The 17,793-nt window shown below is 42.4% G+C and overlaps 1 protein-coding gene across 9 annotated transcripts in view; it reads right to left on the bottom strand.

Moving 5' to 3' along the window:
- Positions 1–17,793, bottom strand: part of diaph2 (diaphanous-related formin 2) — a 361,962-nt gene that overhangs the window by 321,720 nt on the left and 22,449 nt on the right. For 8 of the 9 annotated variants that reach the window (XM_079352006.1, XM_079352004.1, XM_079352008.1 and 5 more), the window contains one exon: positions 13,229–13,249. The exons of the other annotated variant lie outside the window; for it this stretch is intronic. In XM_079352006.1, the coding sequence (XP_079208132.1) occupies positions 13,229–13,249 (21 nt within the window). The remainder of the gene's footprint in view (positions 1–13,228; positions 13,250–17,793) is intronic. 9 annotated transcript variants of the gene reach the window in all.

Below are 17,793 nucleotides of genomic sequence, written 5' to 3'. Positions count from 1 at the left end.
GGCTTGACAAGAATAAGTATGTGAAAGACGTGTTTAACCAGGGGAAACTTTCTAGGAAATTGAAAACACTCTGAACAAGTAGGAAACAGAGTCGATTACTGTATATTGACTGTAAACTACTAATGCAGTCAGAGATCCATATAGCTTGATCTCCTATTCATTTTCTCATTCATATCAAATGTTCATGACTCTGCATGAGCATTTATGCTTTTCTTCCGTCAATATTATTTTGGAGGCGATCACTTGTCTAACGCAGTAAAGAGAAGCAAAATAACGAAGGTTAACAGCAAGCGTCAGTCGTCAGGCAGACACATGTTTGGGACTGTCTGGACCTGGAATGGGTAAATCGCTTTTAGAGAGAAAACAGTCTTTCAGAAGCGTTCCATAATTTACAAAAAAAAAAAAAAAAAGAGTTTGTGTTGTGTTGAACTGTCAGGGATGTCGGAGAGTTATGGAGGTGAAGGGAGCTAAAATGAAAGAGAAATTAAAGTGATTAAACTAGTGTACACACAAAAGACTGGAGCAAACCATGCGTGGCGAATGGCTCTCACACCTAAAGTGAGGGCATCGTCTTTAATCAGAGGGTAATTTATTGACTCCCATTTACAAAGCCATAATACTAGTGATCAAGCCCTTCAACCGTAAAATGCAATAAACCAGGGAAATGTTTTGTGAACAAAGGCAAATAACAAGGCCCCACACATCATTATGTCCTCTTCATATTCCATTAAATGGGTACCAAATGGGTTTGAGGTTAAGGAAGGCATGCCATATACAGGCAAGAGGAAAAAGGGAAAAAATGTCAGATTGCTGTTGCATGTCATCAATCCACTGTGTGAATACTCTGATCTTCACTCTCCTCCATTGGAAACGGCCTCGTCTCTTCTGAATCACTGCACCCCCACATGCCTTAATAGGCCAATTTAAAATGGGCAAGAAAACAATGGTCAAATTTGCGAACGTCATCTTACACACAGCTGACTGGGCAGCGTCTATCCATAACTTCTGCTGTGTTGCTTTAATGCTCTTTCAGATTAAGCCGTTATTGTAGATGCCAAACAATCATCTTTCCAAAACAGCTTGAGCAATTGATGAGTTAAAAAAAAAAAAGCTCACCTACCTAGCTGGCGTGAGGAGAAAAAGGCCTCGCACATACACATTACACTTTACCTGAAGCAGAAAATTGTCTGGCGGAAGATGGCAGGAAGATGTTGCTGTGTTTTCCTTCCCGTAGCATCTTCGCTGGTTATTTCTCCCTCAGCAGAAGCGCAAATGCTTGTCCATCAGGGAGAACAAAGCCATGTAATTGGCTGCTTCCCCACTTGAGCCCCTGATAGCACAATGTTAATAACAAACTGATGAGAAATTCATTAGGGCTCCAAATAAAAACAATCTCTCCTCGATAAGAGGCGAGGTACGTTATAATTAAACTAATGCCTCTGCGTTTTCATTAGGCCGTGGAGCCTGAAAACCTGAGGAATGAACCGCTGAGATGGATGCAATTAAGCATGATTGTTTTACTGCACATTTGAGTCTAAAGTATGAAACAGAGGCACCGACTTAATACAAAAGGTGTGCAGAAGGGGGCAAAAAAAAAAAAAAGATCTATAAGTCTTGTCGGGAGCAGAGTGCCCAGAGGCAGGCTGTGCTGCAGAAGACAAGTTTACACTGCAGTCTGAGGGAATTGGTCAAGTCAGGATTAGTTACACTGCTCACTAGTGAGAGGGAGGGACAGGCTGGAGAGAGTAATAAGACATTTCGCCTCTCCCTGTCTTGAACTCTATTCCCTTCACTTTACTTTAACACTGTTTCTCTCGTTCTCCCCCTGCTCACCTCTGCCCAATCCCACTTTCAACCTTCCACCTCCCTTTCCATCTTCCTCCCGCTTTTTCTTCACACAATCTTCACGCCCCCTCTCTCTCTCTCTCTCTCTCTCTCTCTCTGAAATGCCTCGATGGCTTTCACAGAATTCTGAAATGGTCTGCTTCGAGGGGGGAAACAAAGGGATAAGAGGAGTAGATTTCTGTGTACTTCTGTGCTTGTTGTGGCAGGGGAGGGAACCGCGCGCTTCTTAGCTGTCAGCGATGCCCTGGCAAAGCCGTGTCTGTCCACAAAGCTACAAAGCCACCAAGACCAAAGGCCCCCTCCTCTCTCTCTCCCCCTCCTCCCCCCCACACACACACACACACACACACACACACACACACACACACACACACACACACACACTTTCTTCCTATCACAGCAAAGCATTCACACAGAAAGACAAACCCACTCATGTGTGCAAAGAGACATGCGCTCAACACACAAATCCTACAATAGAGCAGGCACACATGCGAGAACACTGAGGCCCTTGGATGCAAAAAAAACTGAGAATGAAAACGATCAATATCGAAACTGGAAACCTGCGAAAACGTTTCATATGAAGGGAGGCGATGCCAAAAAACCTTGATGCAGAAAATAATGCTTTGACAGACAAGGTGACATGTAGAAAGTTTGTCAAACTTGAACATAATATGAAGTTAAAAAAAAAAAGTACGTATTTGAAGTCCTGCGAATCACATGAGGACGATTTGTTCGATGTCACACGGCAGATACAGAATCATGCACACAAAGCACAAGGCTCCATGTCAACAAGTCATGATGTTTCCAATTAGCACAGAAATATGACAGGTCGTTTATGCTCGATTTTTGATGGCGATCCACATTCGGCAAACCTCGACTTCTGTTAGCAGTCGATGTCGTTGTGGTTTCTTCGGTGTTCTTTGGAATACATATCTTGTGTTCTTCAACTTATTTCTTTCTTAACCACTCTACAGTGGTGACATGGCAACGCTTTACGCGTCGAGTTGGCCCACCCAAGCACGCGCGGTAAAACTGCCGCGCTGCTCCGCCATCGCTCGCTTATTTTTTCGCTCTGACAACGTAACACAACAAACTTCGCTTCCTGTTTTTCCGATCACATGACCACGGAAGTCTTACAGAATTATAGCAAATACCTTCAAAATCAATATCAGGAATAATCCCAGGAAATATTCCAACCATAAACACAAACCGATCATCGGCTATACTCTCGCAAATCACAATCCAAACATACAATACAAAACAAGACTTTGAGCGTTAGCCGAACATATGGGACGGTGGAAGCTGTTGTGGTTTGACCTCAGGGAAACAGGGAGCAAACGGGTCACACTAATGTGGACCAATAATCTCTCCCAGAGTCATTAGGATGATCAATGCTGTTCTAATGAGATAACATCTGGAACAAAGGGTCCTAATAGCAGACAGCTGCTGCGCAAAGTGAGCTAATTAGGGGAACACTCAGTGATGCTAACTAATGCCGCAGCCAGTGGGCCCCAGGTTCGTCGGACCCCACCCTGTTAACATCCCAAATACAACATGTTGAATATTTCATACAGACTCTGATAACTTATCATGAGACTGTAGATGAGAGGAGGGTTGGAGCAAGGAGGAGAGACAGAAATACCACAACATCTCAGCTTGACGTGAATGCTTATAGAGCGGCACTAAATTGGTCAATTATGGAGAAAATCTGTTTTGAGGTAACCTTTCAGCTTATTAAATAAGCTATAAATCAATCTTCAGGGCAGACTGACTGGCTGGCTTTTAATGAGTGAACGTGTCTAATCTGTCTCTCTCTCTCTCTCTCTCTCTCTCTCACAGGGTGTGTTCATGTGCATACAGCAGCAGACAACATGTTTTTTGTTTTTTTTATTGTTGTTATTGGGAAGGTACAGCGATGCAGCAACTCAACTCCGTTTCTAGAGTTCGGGACGACTTCCAAGAACGCAGGCTGAAGTTCCACACTGGTGAATCCAGTAACTGTGGATGTGAATTAGAGAAAGACAAATAATAGTGAACCAAATAGTCCACCTTCAGGAGCAGGATCCAATTAGTCCTTTGCTCAGAAAGGAAAATAATGGAGGGCAGTGTCAAAAAGAAACTTTGTAATCATGTCTGTAAAAGTGACAGTTCAAGTCTTTAGCGATCACGAATAAATATAATTAGCGTGAACAAAGAACAGTATGTGGTCCAACGTGATTTAAATGACACTCTATTGTAAGACCACAAAGCATTAATTACATATAATAAGGAAAAGAGGGAAAAGGGAGAAATCGTTCAGACATTCCAATCAGCGAAGGCGCAAGCATGACACGTGAAACTAAAGGTGCAATTTTTTTCAGATTATTGAATTCCTTTTCTTACTGATCTTTAAAAGGGTACGTGGTAATAAAGAGATCACACCTTAAAGTACAGAACGCAGCTTTTTATAGGACAAAAGGTTTGATGACAACCCTTATTTAAGCCGTCATATCAGCCCTTAAAAGTCACGGCCAAGGAAGCATGGTCGGCCTTACGATTCCCGAGCTTTGTCTCCATTCAAAGACTGCTTACCCTTTTTTAACTACTGCACAGACCACCCAAAAGACGATTCAGATAAAATCATCAAATGAAACCCTTTATTGCTCTGATTCCTTCCATTCTGGTTGGTGTGAACGCTGTATGAAGGAGGTGCCGTATAGTAACTCCAGAAAACGACATTAGTATGGGCGGTTAGGGAAATAGAAAGAAAAACCATCAGGTTCTGAGAGCAGTCGACACTGCAACGGCACTATTCCTCAGAGAGCATGACAACCACGGTGGAGGGGGAAAGAAAAAAAAAAACTCCCAACTAACAGTAATTGGTTTTAAAATAATAGAATTCATTACAGTTATGGCGCTTGTTCAGAAATGCAAACAGGGGAAGAAAAAACATTCACTTGAGACTTAGGCTGAACTGCTTCACTAAAAACCATGGGGAGATGAAAGGCATAATTCAAATGACAATTTTAGAAGCCTTAGTTCATTTATATCAGAAGCTCAGAAGATGTTGCCGGCATAATAACATCAAGATTTTTTTTTTTCTGTTCTTTTGTTCTACTTACAGGGCTTGGAAGGGAACTTTTTCCCTCTCAATTTCATTCTTTTGTGGTGGCAAATTCCTCCTGCTCACACAGACACATGTGAGGTGACACACAAACAATCGAGCAAACAACAACCCGTCAGCAGGAGAGACAGCCGAGTGAAAGCGAACATGGAAAATGTTGACAGTGAGGACGAGAAGAAGAAAAAAACAGCACACACATGACACTGAATTTGCTGCTTGTCTTATTAAATGTCTGAGTAATTATACACATCATGGGGTCTGCAGTGAAAGGATCTTGTGTTTTTTTTATCACATCCCCGTGGCAGACTGTTTTTGATCCAAGGCTGGGATCTCAGGTGTGAAGAAGACATCCGGCCAATCGGCATTAAAAAAAAAAAAAAAAAAGATAATCTCTCAAGACCGCTCAGGACATAAAGAGAAGAGTCGGTCATCCCGACATGATTGGATGTCACCTCCCATGCTGGGTCTATAGCCAACATCAAGGACATCACCATTTGGACCACCATACATCTGCCATCAAATCAGTGCTTTGCCAATAACAGGTAACTGGCCCTATTCTAAAGAAGTGCTTGAAGCATTTTGACCACCAATTGATCGAGTCAAAAGCCTTCACGACCTGCGTGAGAACACCGGCAGGAATGAGCTTCTTTTCTTTCTTTTTTTTTCCTGCTATATTTTACTCATATTTATCTGGCAGAGTACCTGAAGAAAAACAAGACCACCATATGGCTGTGCATTAAAAATTGATATGTTATGTTAGCGAGAGCACCTGAGCTGAATGACAAGGTGGAAGAAGTGGAAATAGTGAGCGCGGCATGATGTGTTACAGTACGTGACACCCCCGCTCAATCAAGAGCAGCAGAACACATGTGGCCAACAAATCTGTGTCGTGTCAAGAGCTGCGGCTGTCCATGAGCAAATGCGAGGACACGCTGAGAAGTGGGGTCAGAAAGGAGATGGAGATTCAATGTGTATATCTCTGACGGGGGGGGGGGGGGGGGGGGGGGGGGGGGGGCGGCTATGATGGAATGCCAAGAAAGGGGCAAGACGGAGACGAGGTGTCAGACTGATACGTAAGAGAGCTCATCGGAAAAGAACCAGAGGAGAGACAGTTACATCAATGGTGTGCTTCTGTTGGCATAACTGATGCGTTGTTAGTAAGGGACTGTATCTCATCATCAGTGTGGGGCTGGTTTGATAAATAATTCAGATGGAGCGAGCAGAGGGCTCAATAACTGCAGGTCTCATCGATAACAGGTACGGTACAGGCCCTGATCGGACAAGTGAGGCGTTAAAAAAGGAGAGACCGGGTGTGGATGGCTGCCTTCCTCTGCGTCAGAGGCAGTCTCACTTCTGTTTCCATGCACAAGGAAAGATAATAATGATGAATCTGTTCTTCATCCTTCGTTTTGTTTTTTTTTTTCTTCTTCTTTCTCCCCACCCTTCTCTGTCTACAGTGGGAGGGTGAGAGTATTGATCAGAGAGGACAGACCAATTTGAATGCCGTTCGGCCATTTCACACTTTTCTCCCCTTTAAAGATCAGACGTCTAAAAAAACCCGACATTAGTGGCACACATAGCCGTGTGTTATGTGGGCTGAGAGAAAACCCATTAGGTCAATTCCTTTGCAACAATGTGGCTTTTTCAGCGTCTGTGTGCCGCCGCAGCAGCAGCAGCAGCAGCTGGCAAATTCCACGGGCGTCCACTGCCCCCAAGTGCTGGCCTTTGGTACTACATGACTGGGTGGTGAACTGCAGCTGTTGCCGCCTCTGTCTGAGTAGAGGCCGAGCATGACGATGCATGACCAGAGTCTGTGGCCACGGCACGGAGAGTGATATAGTCTCAGCAAGCCAAACAGGACTAAGATCCAACGCCATCAGCGCTGTTGCGAAAAATCCCGAAAGACGTACTCAATGCCGCTCTTTTCCTTTTATTACGGAGCTGCAAAGTTTGGCAAGGGCACAATGAAAGTTAAGGACAGAATGGGAAGCGTAAGCATGTTGTTATGCAAAAAGCTGTGTCCAGTTTGGCAGCCTGAGGTGGTGCCGACTTGGTCAGGATAAAACCCTCATTTCTTGGCCCGGCTAACTTATCTTTACCCAACCAGGCTTAAGTCACAAAAGCTCCCTTTTATCAAGAACAATGCTTCTTTTTTTTTTTTTCCTTTTTTTTTTTTTTATTGAGAATAGTGGGAACAACCAATCAGTTGCCTTTTTAAGGTACACAGCAAAAAAAAAGTAGCACAGCTTGAAGGTTGAAATGTAAAATCTGGGGCCTATGTCTCCTGAGCACCCTTAGAAAAGAAAAAGGAAAAAAAAAAAAACTGCAAGCCAGACAATAACACAGCAAGTGATCTGGCCTTGATCATGTCACCAATCATTACAGCAGAAAGCTGTCCGGGGAATCACAGGGGGAGAACCTGGCTGTTGATGAGGCGATTATGTGGCTTTACTCCTGTGCGTCCAAGTATGACAGCGCTATGAGAGCACTGTAGCTGATAGGCAGAGACGATACCTTGTTAGCACTGTTGTGCTGAGTGGACTCGTTGGCTGTGCAGTAAGGCACTCCCGCAGGGCTCGGTGGGCTTATTGCAGGAGTTGGGGAGATTATACACAGACCAGCAATGTGACTTTCTCCAAACCCGGCAGCTACTACGACTGTGGTTAACCACAGGACCCTGTCAACTGCTGCAGCCTGCATCACTTTGTCCTTATTATTGTCTTCTCACCTTCTAACAAATATTACAAATCAAAAGAGTCTATAGGTATGAGGGTTGTAGATAAGGGATGTTTTCAATTAGATTTTCGCCTATGTTGGTTGATTTTTTTGACTTTGACCAACAGAGCAGCACGACTTGATGTTGGAGGGTTAATATTGTAATGGATCTATGCATTGTTTGCACACTGGACAATACTACATTTCAAGTCATAGTGGAGGAATGATAGTGGGAGTTATATTGAAATTACTCTGGAGGACACTGCCCACATTGGAATGCAAATCGACTTATTATCACTCCGAAATCTACAATTGAGATGACAAGGAACGGCACAAGAGGAGAGCGTTTGTCAAGGTTATGCACAGAAGGGCACCATCACTGACACATCACAGACTGCAAACTATCTCCGTGATCACATCTCGGAAAAGCACACGACTCCATCAAGCAGAGCGGAAGAAAAAAAAAGAAGCAAACACGCTAAATATACACGGGTGTAGAAAAGGGGTATCAAAAAAGCAAAAGATGGAAATAAAGAAAACCGGTAGTGACTGGAGGAGCAAGCAGCCATAAAACATGGGGATACACAGAATTTCACAGCTGTGTGAACAGTTAAAGCAGATGCGCTTGGATGTGATGGTGGATGCATACAGAGAGGCGGGTTGTAAAAATATGCTATAAAGTTTATGGAGCCTAATGCGGCCCTGCAGGGGCCTCCTGCCGAGCTGAGCATGCCGACAGTGCTGTTGAGTGTGTGACAGAGCTGTGGGGGAGAGATGTACAACTGAGAGCATAGCTAGTATTCACAAGCTCCATCACTGGTGCAGGGACGTGCATACAGTACATAAAATGTGCAGATATGAAATCAACAGAACTAACAATCCAATTTTGTTCTTCCGTCCTCTTTCTAAAATACTAACACTATTTGAACACCAAAACGTCGCTTCTTATCAAACGCTGAAACATACGACAACAGAAACTCGGACAGATTATAAAGCGCTGCCATAGCCACTGTTCAATCCAATATCAGCCTAACGTGGCCACTTTAGCCTTTCATGTTTTCCTTCAAAATGACGAGCTCCAGCTCTCCCCTTCTGATTGAAGAGAAATGATTGTTTCTGCCTTTGAAAGGACATACAGTATGTTGTACAGAGAAGGGATGTCTGAAGAGAGGAAGGAGGAGGGGAGGATTAAAGGTAGCAAAGAAGGAAATTAAACATAAAAAACAAAGAACAAAAATGTAATCAATGTAACTTTAGATCAAATCAACTTTGGGCAGATTTGGTTGGGGAGTTTAATTATGCAGCTGTAAAGGTTTGGTATTGTGTATTTTGTGAAGTTTAAAGGTCACATATTGTGAAAAATGCACTATACCATGTTTTTTTTTTTTTTTGTTTAAAAAAATGGTTTTGTTTAAAAAAAAAAAAGGTGTGCTCAGAGATTTGCCCTTTGTGACATCACAAAGGGAAGTAACTCCTTCGCCAGGTGGACGACGCTCTCACAGCTAGGTGTTTGTTCTGCTCTCTGAGAGGACCTTCTCACCGTAAACAAAAGGAAATGGAGCGAGATAGCCCGAGCCACATTGTCTTTTTTTTAAAGAGGGGCGTGGTCAGACAAAGCTCATTTTCATTTAAAGCAAATAACGTCACAGACATGTTTTGCGTTTTTTTAAGATTTAACACAAACAATCGTACACAGGGGAGTTTAACTGTAGGATTCTGTTCTAAAACCTCTAAAACTGAAGTGGTGAATGAAATGTTATATGACCCTGTGGAGTGATGGTTTTTTTGTGTACAGGTGCCCATATTCTAAGAGAGAGAGGGTTTGCTCTCAGACCTCCTAATAAAAGGAAATAACAATTCGGAAGGAACTTCAGTAGAAAAAAAAGCATCAAATATCCATGAACAAACAACACCCGATTACAGAGTTTACGGATAAGCTTTTCACCAACACTTTGTCAAACAAATCCTTCCTCCATCAAATGAACCCTAAAAGGGGCACTCTACCAATCAAAGAAACATGGCATTCAAACAGCCCCCTCCAGAGCTTGTTTCCTTGGTCTTAATTTAAGATAGAATACATGGTGAACACTGGCTCAGGGCATGGGAGGCACACGCTATTGATCAATTTTTCATTGCCGTTCTTTTAAAACACCAAGGACATGTGCCACATCAAATCTGTGCAACCCTTCAGCATCCAGTTTAATAGCTTGCTTGAAACAAAACAGTCTTTTGAAGCGAGTGTTTTTAAAAGTTGGAGAAGTGAATGGAGGAGGGTGGGCGTACATTTCCTGTCAGACTCACCATATTTCTTTTTTCTTTTTTTAAAGGTCCTTCGTAAGCACTCCTGGCATAGTGAGCCGGCACTTGATTGGAGTTAAAGAGGAGCCAGATGTCTGCATGTCCTCATATCTATGCAACTTTCTCTTTCTGTCACCCTCGTTTTCCATCTGGATGCTTTGCAGCCCTCTGGACCTATCTTTAACTACTTGTTTGCAGGCTATGCTTCATTCATTAAACTCTGAGCCGTTACAAATAAAGGAGAACAAGAGCACAGGTAATTCAACCTTCCTGCAGACAATATCAACCAATGAAACAACACCAACAGAATACTATCAAGGCCACTGATTTAATTGGGGTCATTTATGTAAATGTGGATTTTAGCGACTAAAATGTGAGGAATTCTCTTCCTTCGTTCTGTTTTGTGTTAGTAAATTAAATAAGTGGGGTTTTGTCTGCAAGTCAAACAAAAGAGGTAACTTGTAAATATCTTTTTTGACTAAATGTTTTGGATAGGAATTTGTAATATTGGGCTAAAAATTGTATTCACAAAAAAAAAAAACAATTAGAAGGTTAAATAGATAAAAGAGGGATACAAATACCTTGCATTAGCTGCGGGTAGGTAACATTCATCTTTACTTGATAATGAGAAAAACATTCAATGTTCAAGGTTTGTCCAAATGCTTGTAAAACACTCAAAAACATCCTTTTATTGGAAATGTAAAATATATTACCACACGGAGAGCTTTCACTTAGACTCAACTGTGGAAAAAGTGAAGGACCTTGTATTTGCTGTAAGCTACATTCAATGAAACACAAATACTACACTTTTAGATGTTATCTCCTAAATGATTTCTTTTCCCATTATTGCTGCCACAGTTCAAGTTTTGAACCCAGAGTTTTAAATTCGGATGCATTGTCGCCCACATGGCCTCACACCTTCCTGTAGAGATGAAAGATGTATAAAAGCTGCTGAAAAATTAAACTCGGTCGGCTCGAATTCAGCCGATGCAACCTCGCCTGATTTGTTTGGTCAAGTCCACATCCACATACGTCTTAAACACAAACAAGCTAACTATCAATGTCTGACATGACCAGCATGTTACCATGGAAATAAGGAGTCATCTGTCCAGTCATACAGATATTGATCACCTTCCTGTGGTCTAGCGATTGCTGCTCGTCAGCACACAACCTTTTCTTCTCGCTCATGTGCACTCTCACTCTGGTCGTCTCAGCAGTGTGTCTCTCTGAGCGGCAGAGCCTGTCAATGGCAGAGCCCAGAAATGGAAGTCTACTTTCACAGAAACTCTGCGGGAGCCAATGATGGGTTGTTACAACACGATCCTTGACTTGTGGCGTAAATCAGGCCAATTTTTGCAAAGATTGATGACATCCAGCCTGCGTGGTGTTCAGTGGGCACTGGCAACCCACAGCAGAGGAAAAGGTGTCTGGTCCCAGCTGGACTCCTGAAGGGTACCTGCAGCAATGATGCTACCTGGGTGTGTGTGTGTGTTCTGCTCATTTTCTCCCTCAATCCTGCTTAAGGAGGTGGGTAGAGCATGTGAGACTTAGCAGTGTTGCGCACTTACACGCTGGTCAAACTGGATTAGAGCCAATTCACACAGTCCTCTATTCCTACCTCATTCTGTAGTGTGAGAGTGGAAAGTGCCAGAGAGATTTCATGCCTGAAACAGAGGAGTTACAGTTGTGTGTTCCCTATAGACAATCCTCCCCAACACTCTCCTCCCAGCCCATCTGAGAGTGCTCTATCCCGCTGACGCCCGCCGACAGCGTGAAAATGGGAATCTGCCAGCGAAGCAGGGAGCTAACTGTTGCCTACATTTTGGCTAACCAGGCCAAATGCTCTGTTTTATTTTTCCTTTTTTAGTGGAGCTTGCAGGAATGGCAGCTCATGGCTTTCAATATGTTAGCCATATCTGTAGTCTAGTGCTCCAGAAGCTGCAGAGGCAGAGGTCAGGTCAAATGCTTCAGTGTGCTCTTGAGTTGAAAGAAACTTCTTGATAGCCAGGGACTGGGGCATCTTTTCACACGGTTTGTAGAAACCTCTGAAAGTAGGTCTCCACATCTCGAATGAGTGGTCCTCATACAACCCGGGTTAATTCTGTCATATTCCATTTACCGGACACAATGTGGCCACTGCTCCCCATCCAGAGCTACTCCATACACGTCGGCGCTGGCAAAGCCGCAAGTCCTGCTCTTCCCACAGAAATAACCAGGCGCACAGAGGAGTTTGACAAAGAAGGAGGAAACTCAATCGATACAAAGCGTCTCTGTAAAATGCCTCAAAGAGCGAGGTTTGTCTGAGAGCACAGAGCAGAGCAGAGGCCGGGTCACAGTGTGCTGCTTTACCTTTGCTGTGTTCCTGTTCAGCTTTACAGTTCTCTTAATCCTTACACAGCTCTCAAAAGCCAACAGCATGCCATTAAAAGTGACAATTCAGCATTTACTAAACCAACACCAGAGCGGGGATTCTTTTTTTTCTCTATAAACCACAAAAACAATCAAGCCTTTTACAAAGGGAATATGGTGACTCTTTATTGGATCTAGAGGATGGATAGATGGATGGATGGATAGATGGATGGATAGATGGATGGATAGATGAAATAGACAGATACTTTATTGATCCCGAGGGGAATGTGCTGGGCCTTTTGTAAAGCCAGCATTTCTGTCAGTGTATACAGAAAAAAGTGTGTGCTTATAGTATAAGTGATATTCTCGGTGTGTGTTGTTATTGAGAAACTGAATAAACACAGTTACACCATTTAGTGCACGACGCTCTGAAAAACAGATTACACTGCAAATGATGAGCGGTACGAGTAAAAGCTAACGCTCTTGGTTGCTATTATGATAATCAAATGCTAATAGGTGTTACACTGGGATCTCTCTTGAAGAGGAAATGGAGAAAGCTAACAAAAAAAGGCCTCCCAGTTCATTTTCAGCCTGCATCATTTAAAAAATAAATCCCCTTATTTGAAAGTGCTCACATTGACATGAAAGGATGGCGTTTGCTAATTTATAGCCTTTCCAAATCAAAGGCTGTTAGCAATACATGGTCTGAAAATTTTAAAAAAAAGTCAAAGTCATAAAAAGGACGTCACTTGCTTGCACAGTTTAGAACGTGTTCCTGGTCCTTCTTCCAAGTCAAAAGATACTTCTCTGATGGTGTACGTGTGTGTGGGTGTGAGAGCGAGTGTGAGTGTTTGGGAGGGGAGACAGATACACAGGAGGAGCAAACACACAAGCCAAATAAGTAATGGGTATACTTACCGCAACTTTGCTCCCAGTTATCTGCATGCAGCGATCAGCGGAGAAGGTTAATGTGCAAAAAGACACAAACAGCACAATTATTAGTAGGCCACAGACTCCTCTCCATCACATCTTGAGGCATTGGCGTAACTTGCTTTACATAAAACACGTCCTATACACAGTTAAAGCACACACCGTATGACTAACACTTTGAATGAGCAAACATGGAAACTTTCAAATCAAGGGCGTACACTCAAGACACTGTCTGTTTGATTTGTTTGTTTGCTGTGTGTTTTAAATTGTTGTGAAGTGGTATAGCATATCAGTTCAAGCATCGAGAGAAACAAATTTGCAATAAATGTAAATAACAAATGGAAAGTTAGAGCTATAGCATCAACAACTGTGGAAATACACTTCTCTTTGAGACGGGACAAATAGCCCACAAGGGGTTTATTAGATGATCAACAAGGGGAAATATGATATACCGTGTTACTGGCTGACTGCTGAAGGAATAGAAAGAAGAGTGGCTGTTGTGTACAGAGCGGGTCTCCCTCGCTAGCTCGGGCGGATATCAATCAGCTGCCATTATCGTTGGGCTTCAGGTGTCAAGTTTGTGTGGCACTGCTACCTTGAGCACATGTAGTCAGCACCATTCTTGGAGTTTAACCTTGTTATCTGTCAATAGTGGCAGGCAGCAGAAGTGTTTTTTATTACTGCAACTGTGTGGCTTGTTTCACAGTAGGAGGGTGTCTGTCAGCCGAGTAAATGAATTCTATACTGTGGCTGAGCTCTTGTTTCTCTGCCGCATGTTCCTGGTGGAATGCAATTCGGATTGCAGGAAGTTGCAGGACTCGCTCTTCTTCTGGTCTTTCTCTCCTGCTCCTCCCCTTCCTTCTTTTTACTCTTCTAATCTCCCTCTCCATTTCTTTTATTGTCACTCTCAAACTCTCCAAGTCGGTGGCCATTTGATGCTTGATTTCCTCGACTCATCCGTCTGCCAAGAGTTTATGGCGGACATAAAGTCTGTTTTTTTTGGGGGGGGGGGGGGTTTTGGTTTTTTTTAAAGTGTGCCGCCACCTGATCAGACACACACACACACACACACACACACACACAACTTTCTAATCTTATGGTGTGTTTGCAGCATGTCGCCGACTAACACCGGAGGAACATTTTATGTGAATAATGCACAGCTAGACACCTTGAAATGAGTCCCGTTGACTTACCTCACAGCTGAGGGGTTTTCCACAGATGTTGATGCTTGCAACAATCACTCATCATTTTTAATCTTGTTTTAGAGTAGCTTGACCGAAATAACAGACAGACAGAATCTTGTGTGTACACAAGTCTAGGAGGAGCTTGGGGGGGGGGAGTTCAGTTCCAACAACAAGTTGGTGTTTTCAATACAAAGGACTTGTTCATGTTTAATACAAAGGCATGACGTCTTTTACTTATATACAGTATGAATCCAACTTTCAAAACAGTACACTGAACGTTCCCCCTGACAAGACCCTGCCATCACATCCTCCTCTAAATATGAGACACAGCTTTTAAAGTGAAACAAGAACACTTTGAGACAGACTCGTCATGATGTTCTTAGGTCATAGTTGTTAGTGTTCGAAGGACTTTGGAAGTTTTAATGATGTTGGCACACACTTAAAGAAAGAACAAAAAAAAAAAAAGGAAGGATAGGAAATGAAGTGAGGTGAGAGAGAAAGGCATGTTCATGCAAAGCTGATGGTCAAGGACGTCCACGGGAACACTCCTGAACAGGCCATTGAAACAGTTCATGGGAATGAACAGTGCCAATGTACGATCCTGCACTGGAGAGAAAAGCTTTGGCTTCTTCCTCCACACAGAGAAGAGTGGACAAAGTCATAATTAGGCTTCTCTCCTATAGAATCTTTATAATGCGTGTACCGTTATAGAAATAGCCTTTGTGGCATTTTGACAAGGATGAGTGATACATACCAGAAAGCTGTACGTTGGTAAGGACCTTTAACTTTTGAATGTCACGTTGGTCTTGATTTTTTTGGGGGGGTTTTATGTATCAACAGAAAAGAAAAAAAAAAAAAGAAGGTTGCCTTGTTGCCCAGGTGAGCAGGTCTGCAGAAAGTGACAAGCAGAAGGACACAGAGAACTTGGGAAACTTGTTGTTTTGACTAGTAGCTCCAAAGTGCCAAAAGGCTGCATGTTTGCATTAGCAGTATGAAAAAAGAAAAAGAAAAAAAAAAAACGAGGATTTTCACATTTAGATATTTATGCTTTATAATTCCATGGCTTTTAAAATAAAGTCCTAGACCGATATTTAAAAGAATGTCAATGTGCTCTATTTGAAGCACGAAATGCTGTCGAGAAAAAAATTAAAATAAATGAAATTGAGATGAATGTTTGTGAAGCTTTACCAAAGCCCCAAAAACTACAATCCCAGCATACACATTGGCTAGAGAAAAAAAAGAGTCACATTAACAGTGAAGGCAGCAGGAGAAAAAAAACAGGCCAACATGTCAAAAAGGCGCCACTCCTACATTCATCACCATTTACATGAACAATGCACATGAAGTCCACACTGCATGCCCATCAGAAACCAGAATAAGCTCCAGATAATACATAGCCCATGGAAAGAGTTTAGTGGTACGATATTTCAGCACATAATAACTCGTTAATTTGCTCTTCAAACAGCAAAGAAATCTAAATTGAACACAATCACTGATTTTGTGACCTAAGTTGTGCTTTTCTTGTGTAATTTGTTGACAAATTGAAAGTACTCTGTGCTTTAGGTCGGCTCACTCAGTCACTGTGATGAGGATTCTCTTCACGTTAACGATCAATAGGAACCCAAATAACGCCACGCTCAACACCACAGGGCACAGGCTGACGATGATGCAGATTATTAAACACTCTCAGGAGCTGCAGGACGCTTTGCTCACGCTTCAGCTTCAATGCTATAAATATCTTTCCATCTATCATCAGCGGAAAAAAAAAAAAGGGACCAGAGCACATCAATTCATTCAGACAGCAGTCAAATGTTCTAAATATACTCTATTAGGTATGGAAGTGCTGAAGTTGTTGTTGTTTTTTTGTTTTTTTTTCTTTGGTTCGGTTTAGTGGAAGTATTTCGGGGTTTCTGTGCCTATATTTAGAGATAGGACGGAGGAGATAGTGTGGGGAGTGACATGTGGGGAAAAGATCCCTCGGACAAACCTCCGAACCTGGGGAGACGGAGGCTGCCCCCACCCTTTAAAACTTAAAACCCACACCTTTTCCACACTGCTTTTAACTTATCATTTCTTCAGTTATAATCGACATGTGCACCATTTTGATCTTTCTCTACAAACACTTTTTAACTGTATTTGTGTTTGTTTTCCTTGTATGCTTGTTGGTTTATTTACTGTATATTGTTGTATCCTCTTTCAATAAAATGTATGATTGTTATTATTTAAAGGAGCCACAGATCGGATTTGAACCCGGGTCACCCGCTTGCACACTAACCACTACGCTACCAGCGTTCCCAGTATGTAAGACGTTTTTAATCATAAACGCAATTTAGACTATTTCTAGTTCAAGTGCAGGAGGTTTTTGGTTACCATTCTTGATGAAGATGTAACGTAAAGATGTGAAGTTGTCTCTTAAATGAACTTAAACAGGTTGAGACTTTGAAAGGGTTTATGGTTTGTCTCAGCCAGATTATGATGTACTTTTAGAAATGAACGCAAAGGGCCAAATCAAGCAAGACCATGTATTTCGTCGCGGTGTCAGATTATCGTCAGAAAAATACACCAGTGCAAGCCTTCACCGTGAAGTCCTTCCTAGGTTGTCTAGAGCACTCATTTATTTCAGTATTTGACACAGTGTGAGCAAGTAAAAGCGCTGTAGTGTAACATGAATCTGTGTCTGCACAGATACATCATCGCTGACATCCAGCCTTCCCCCTCCTCCAGTCCTATTAAAAGTGATAGCAGGGTGCTGACAGATATCACATTTAGTCCTCTGTCCTTTGACTACGCAGATTACGTTATTCATTTGAATAAAATATCAGTGCTCACAAAGCATAATGGGCCCTGTGAGGAATTCAATCATCTCGGATAATCATCATTATCAATAATGCCAGTTAATTACCATAACAATGAGGAAGGTAATAAATGATGATGTCAAGAGAGAGAGGGAGCTACCAGGTTCACAGAAGTGATGGGGGAAGAAATCACTTCTTCTTTTTTTTTTTTTTCCCTTCAGAGACTCTGATGTGAATCTCCCCTCGTTGGGGTGGTCATAACTTCAGAGGAGGATGAGAATTCATCAGATATCGATGGTGTTGTCAGAATACTTTTTTAATGCTGTTTATGCTTTAAAGCGATGATCAAGTTGTACGTTTGTCTTGATGGACGAGGAGCAAAAATTCAAAGCCAAATGTCAATACTTAGAGCGACGGAAGAATACTGTGCAATGTTTTACACATAAATACAGCAGGGATCAAATATGTCCTCTGTAAATGTCTCTCTGAGTCCTCACTGACTGCGATGAGAGAGAAGCGTGAGTCCCGCCAGCAGTGGTGTTGTCGCGCCGTGTTTATAGAGGCGGGGAAAAAA

Source organism: Symphodus melops, assembly GCF_947650265.1.
Source record: "Symphodus melops genome assembly, chromosome: 9".
Classification (NCBI taxonomy): domain Eukaryota; kingdom Metazoa; phylum Chordata; class Actinopteri; order Labriformes; family Labridae; genus Symphodus; species Symphodus melops.
Note: the sequence above shows the minus strand (reverse complement) of the source record. Positions and strands in the feature narration are given on the sequence as shown.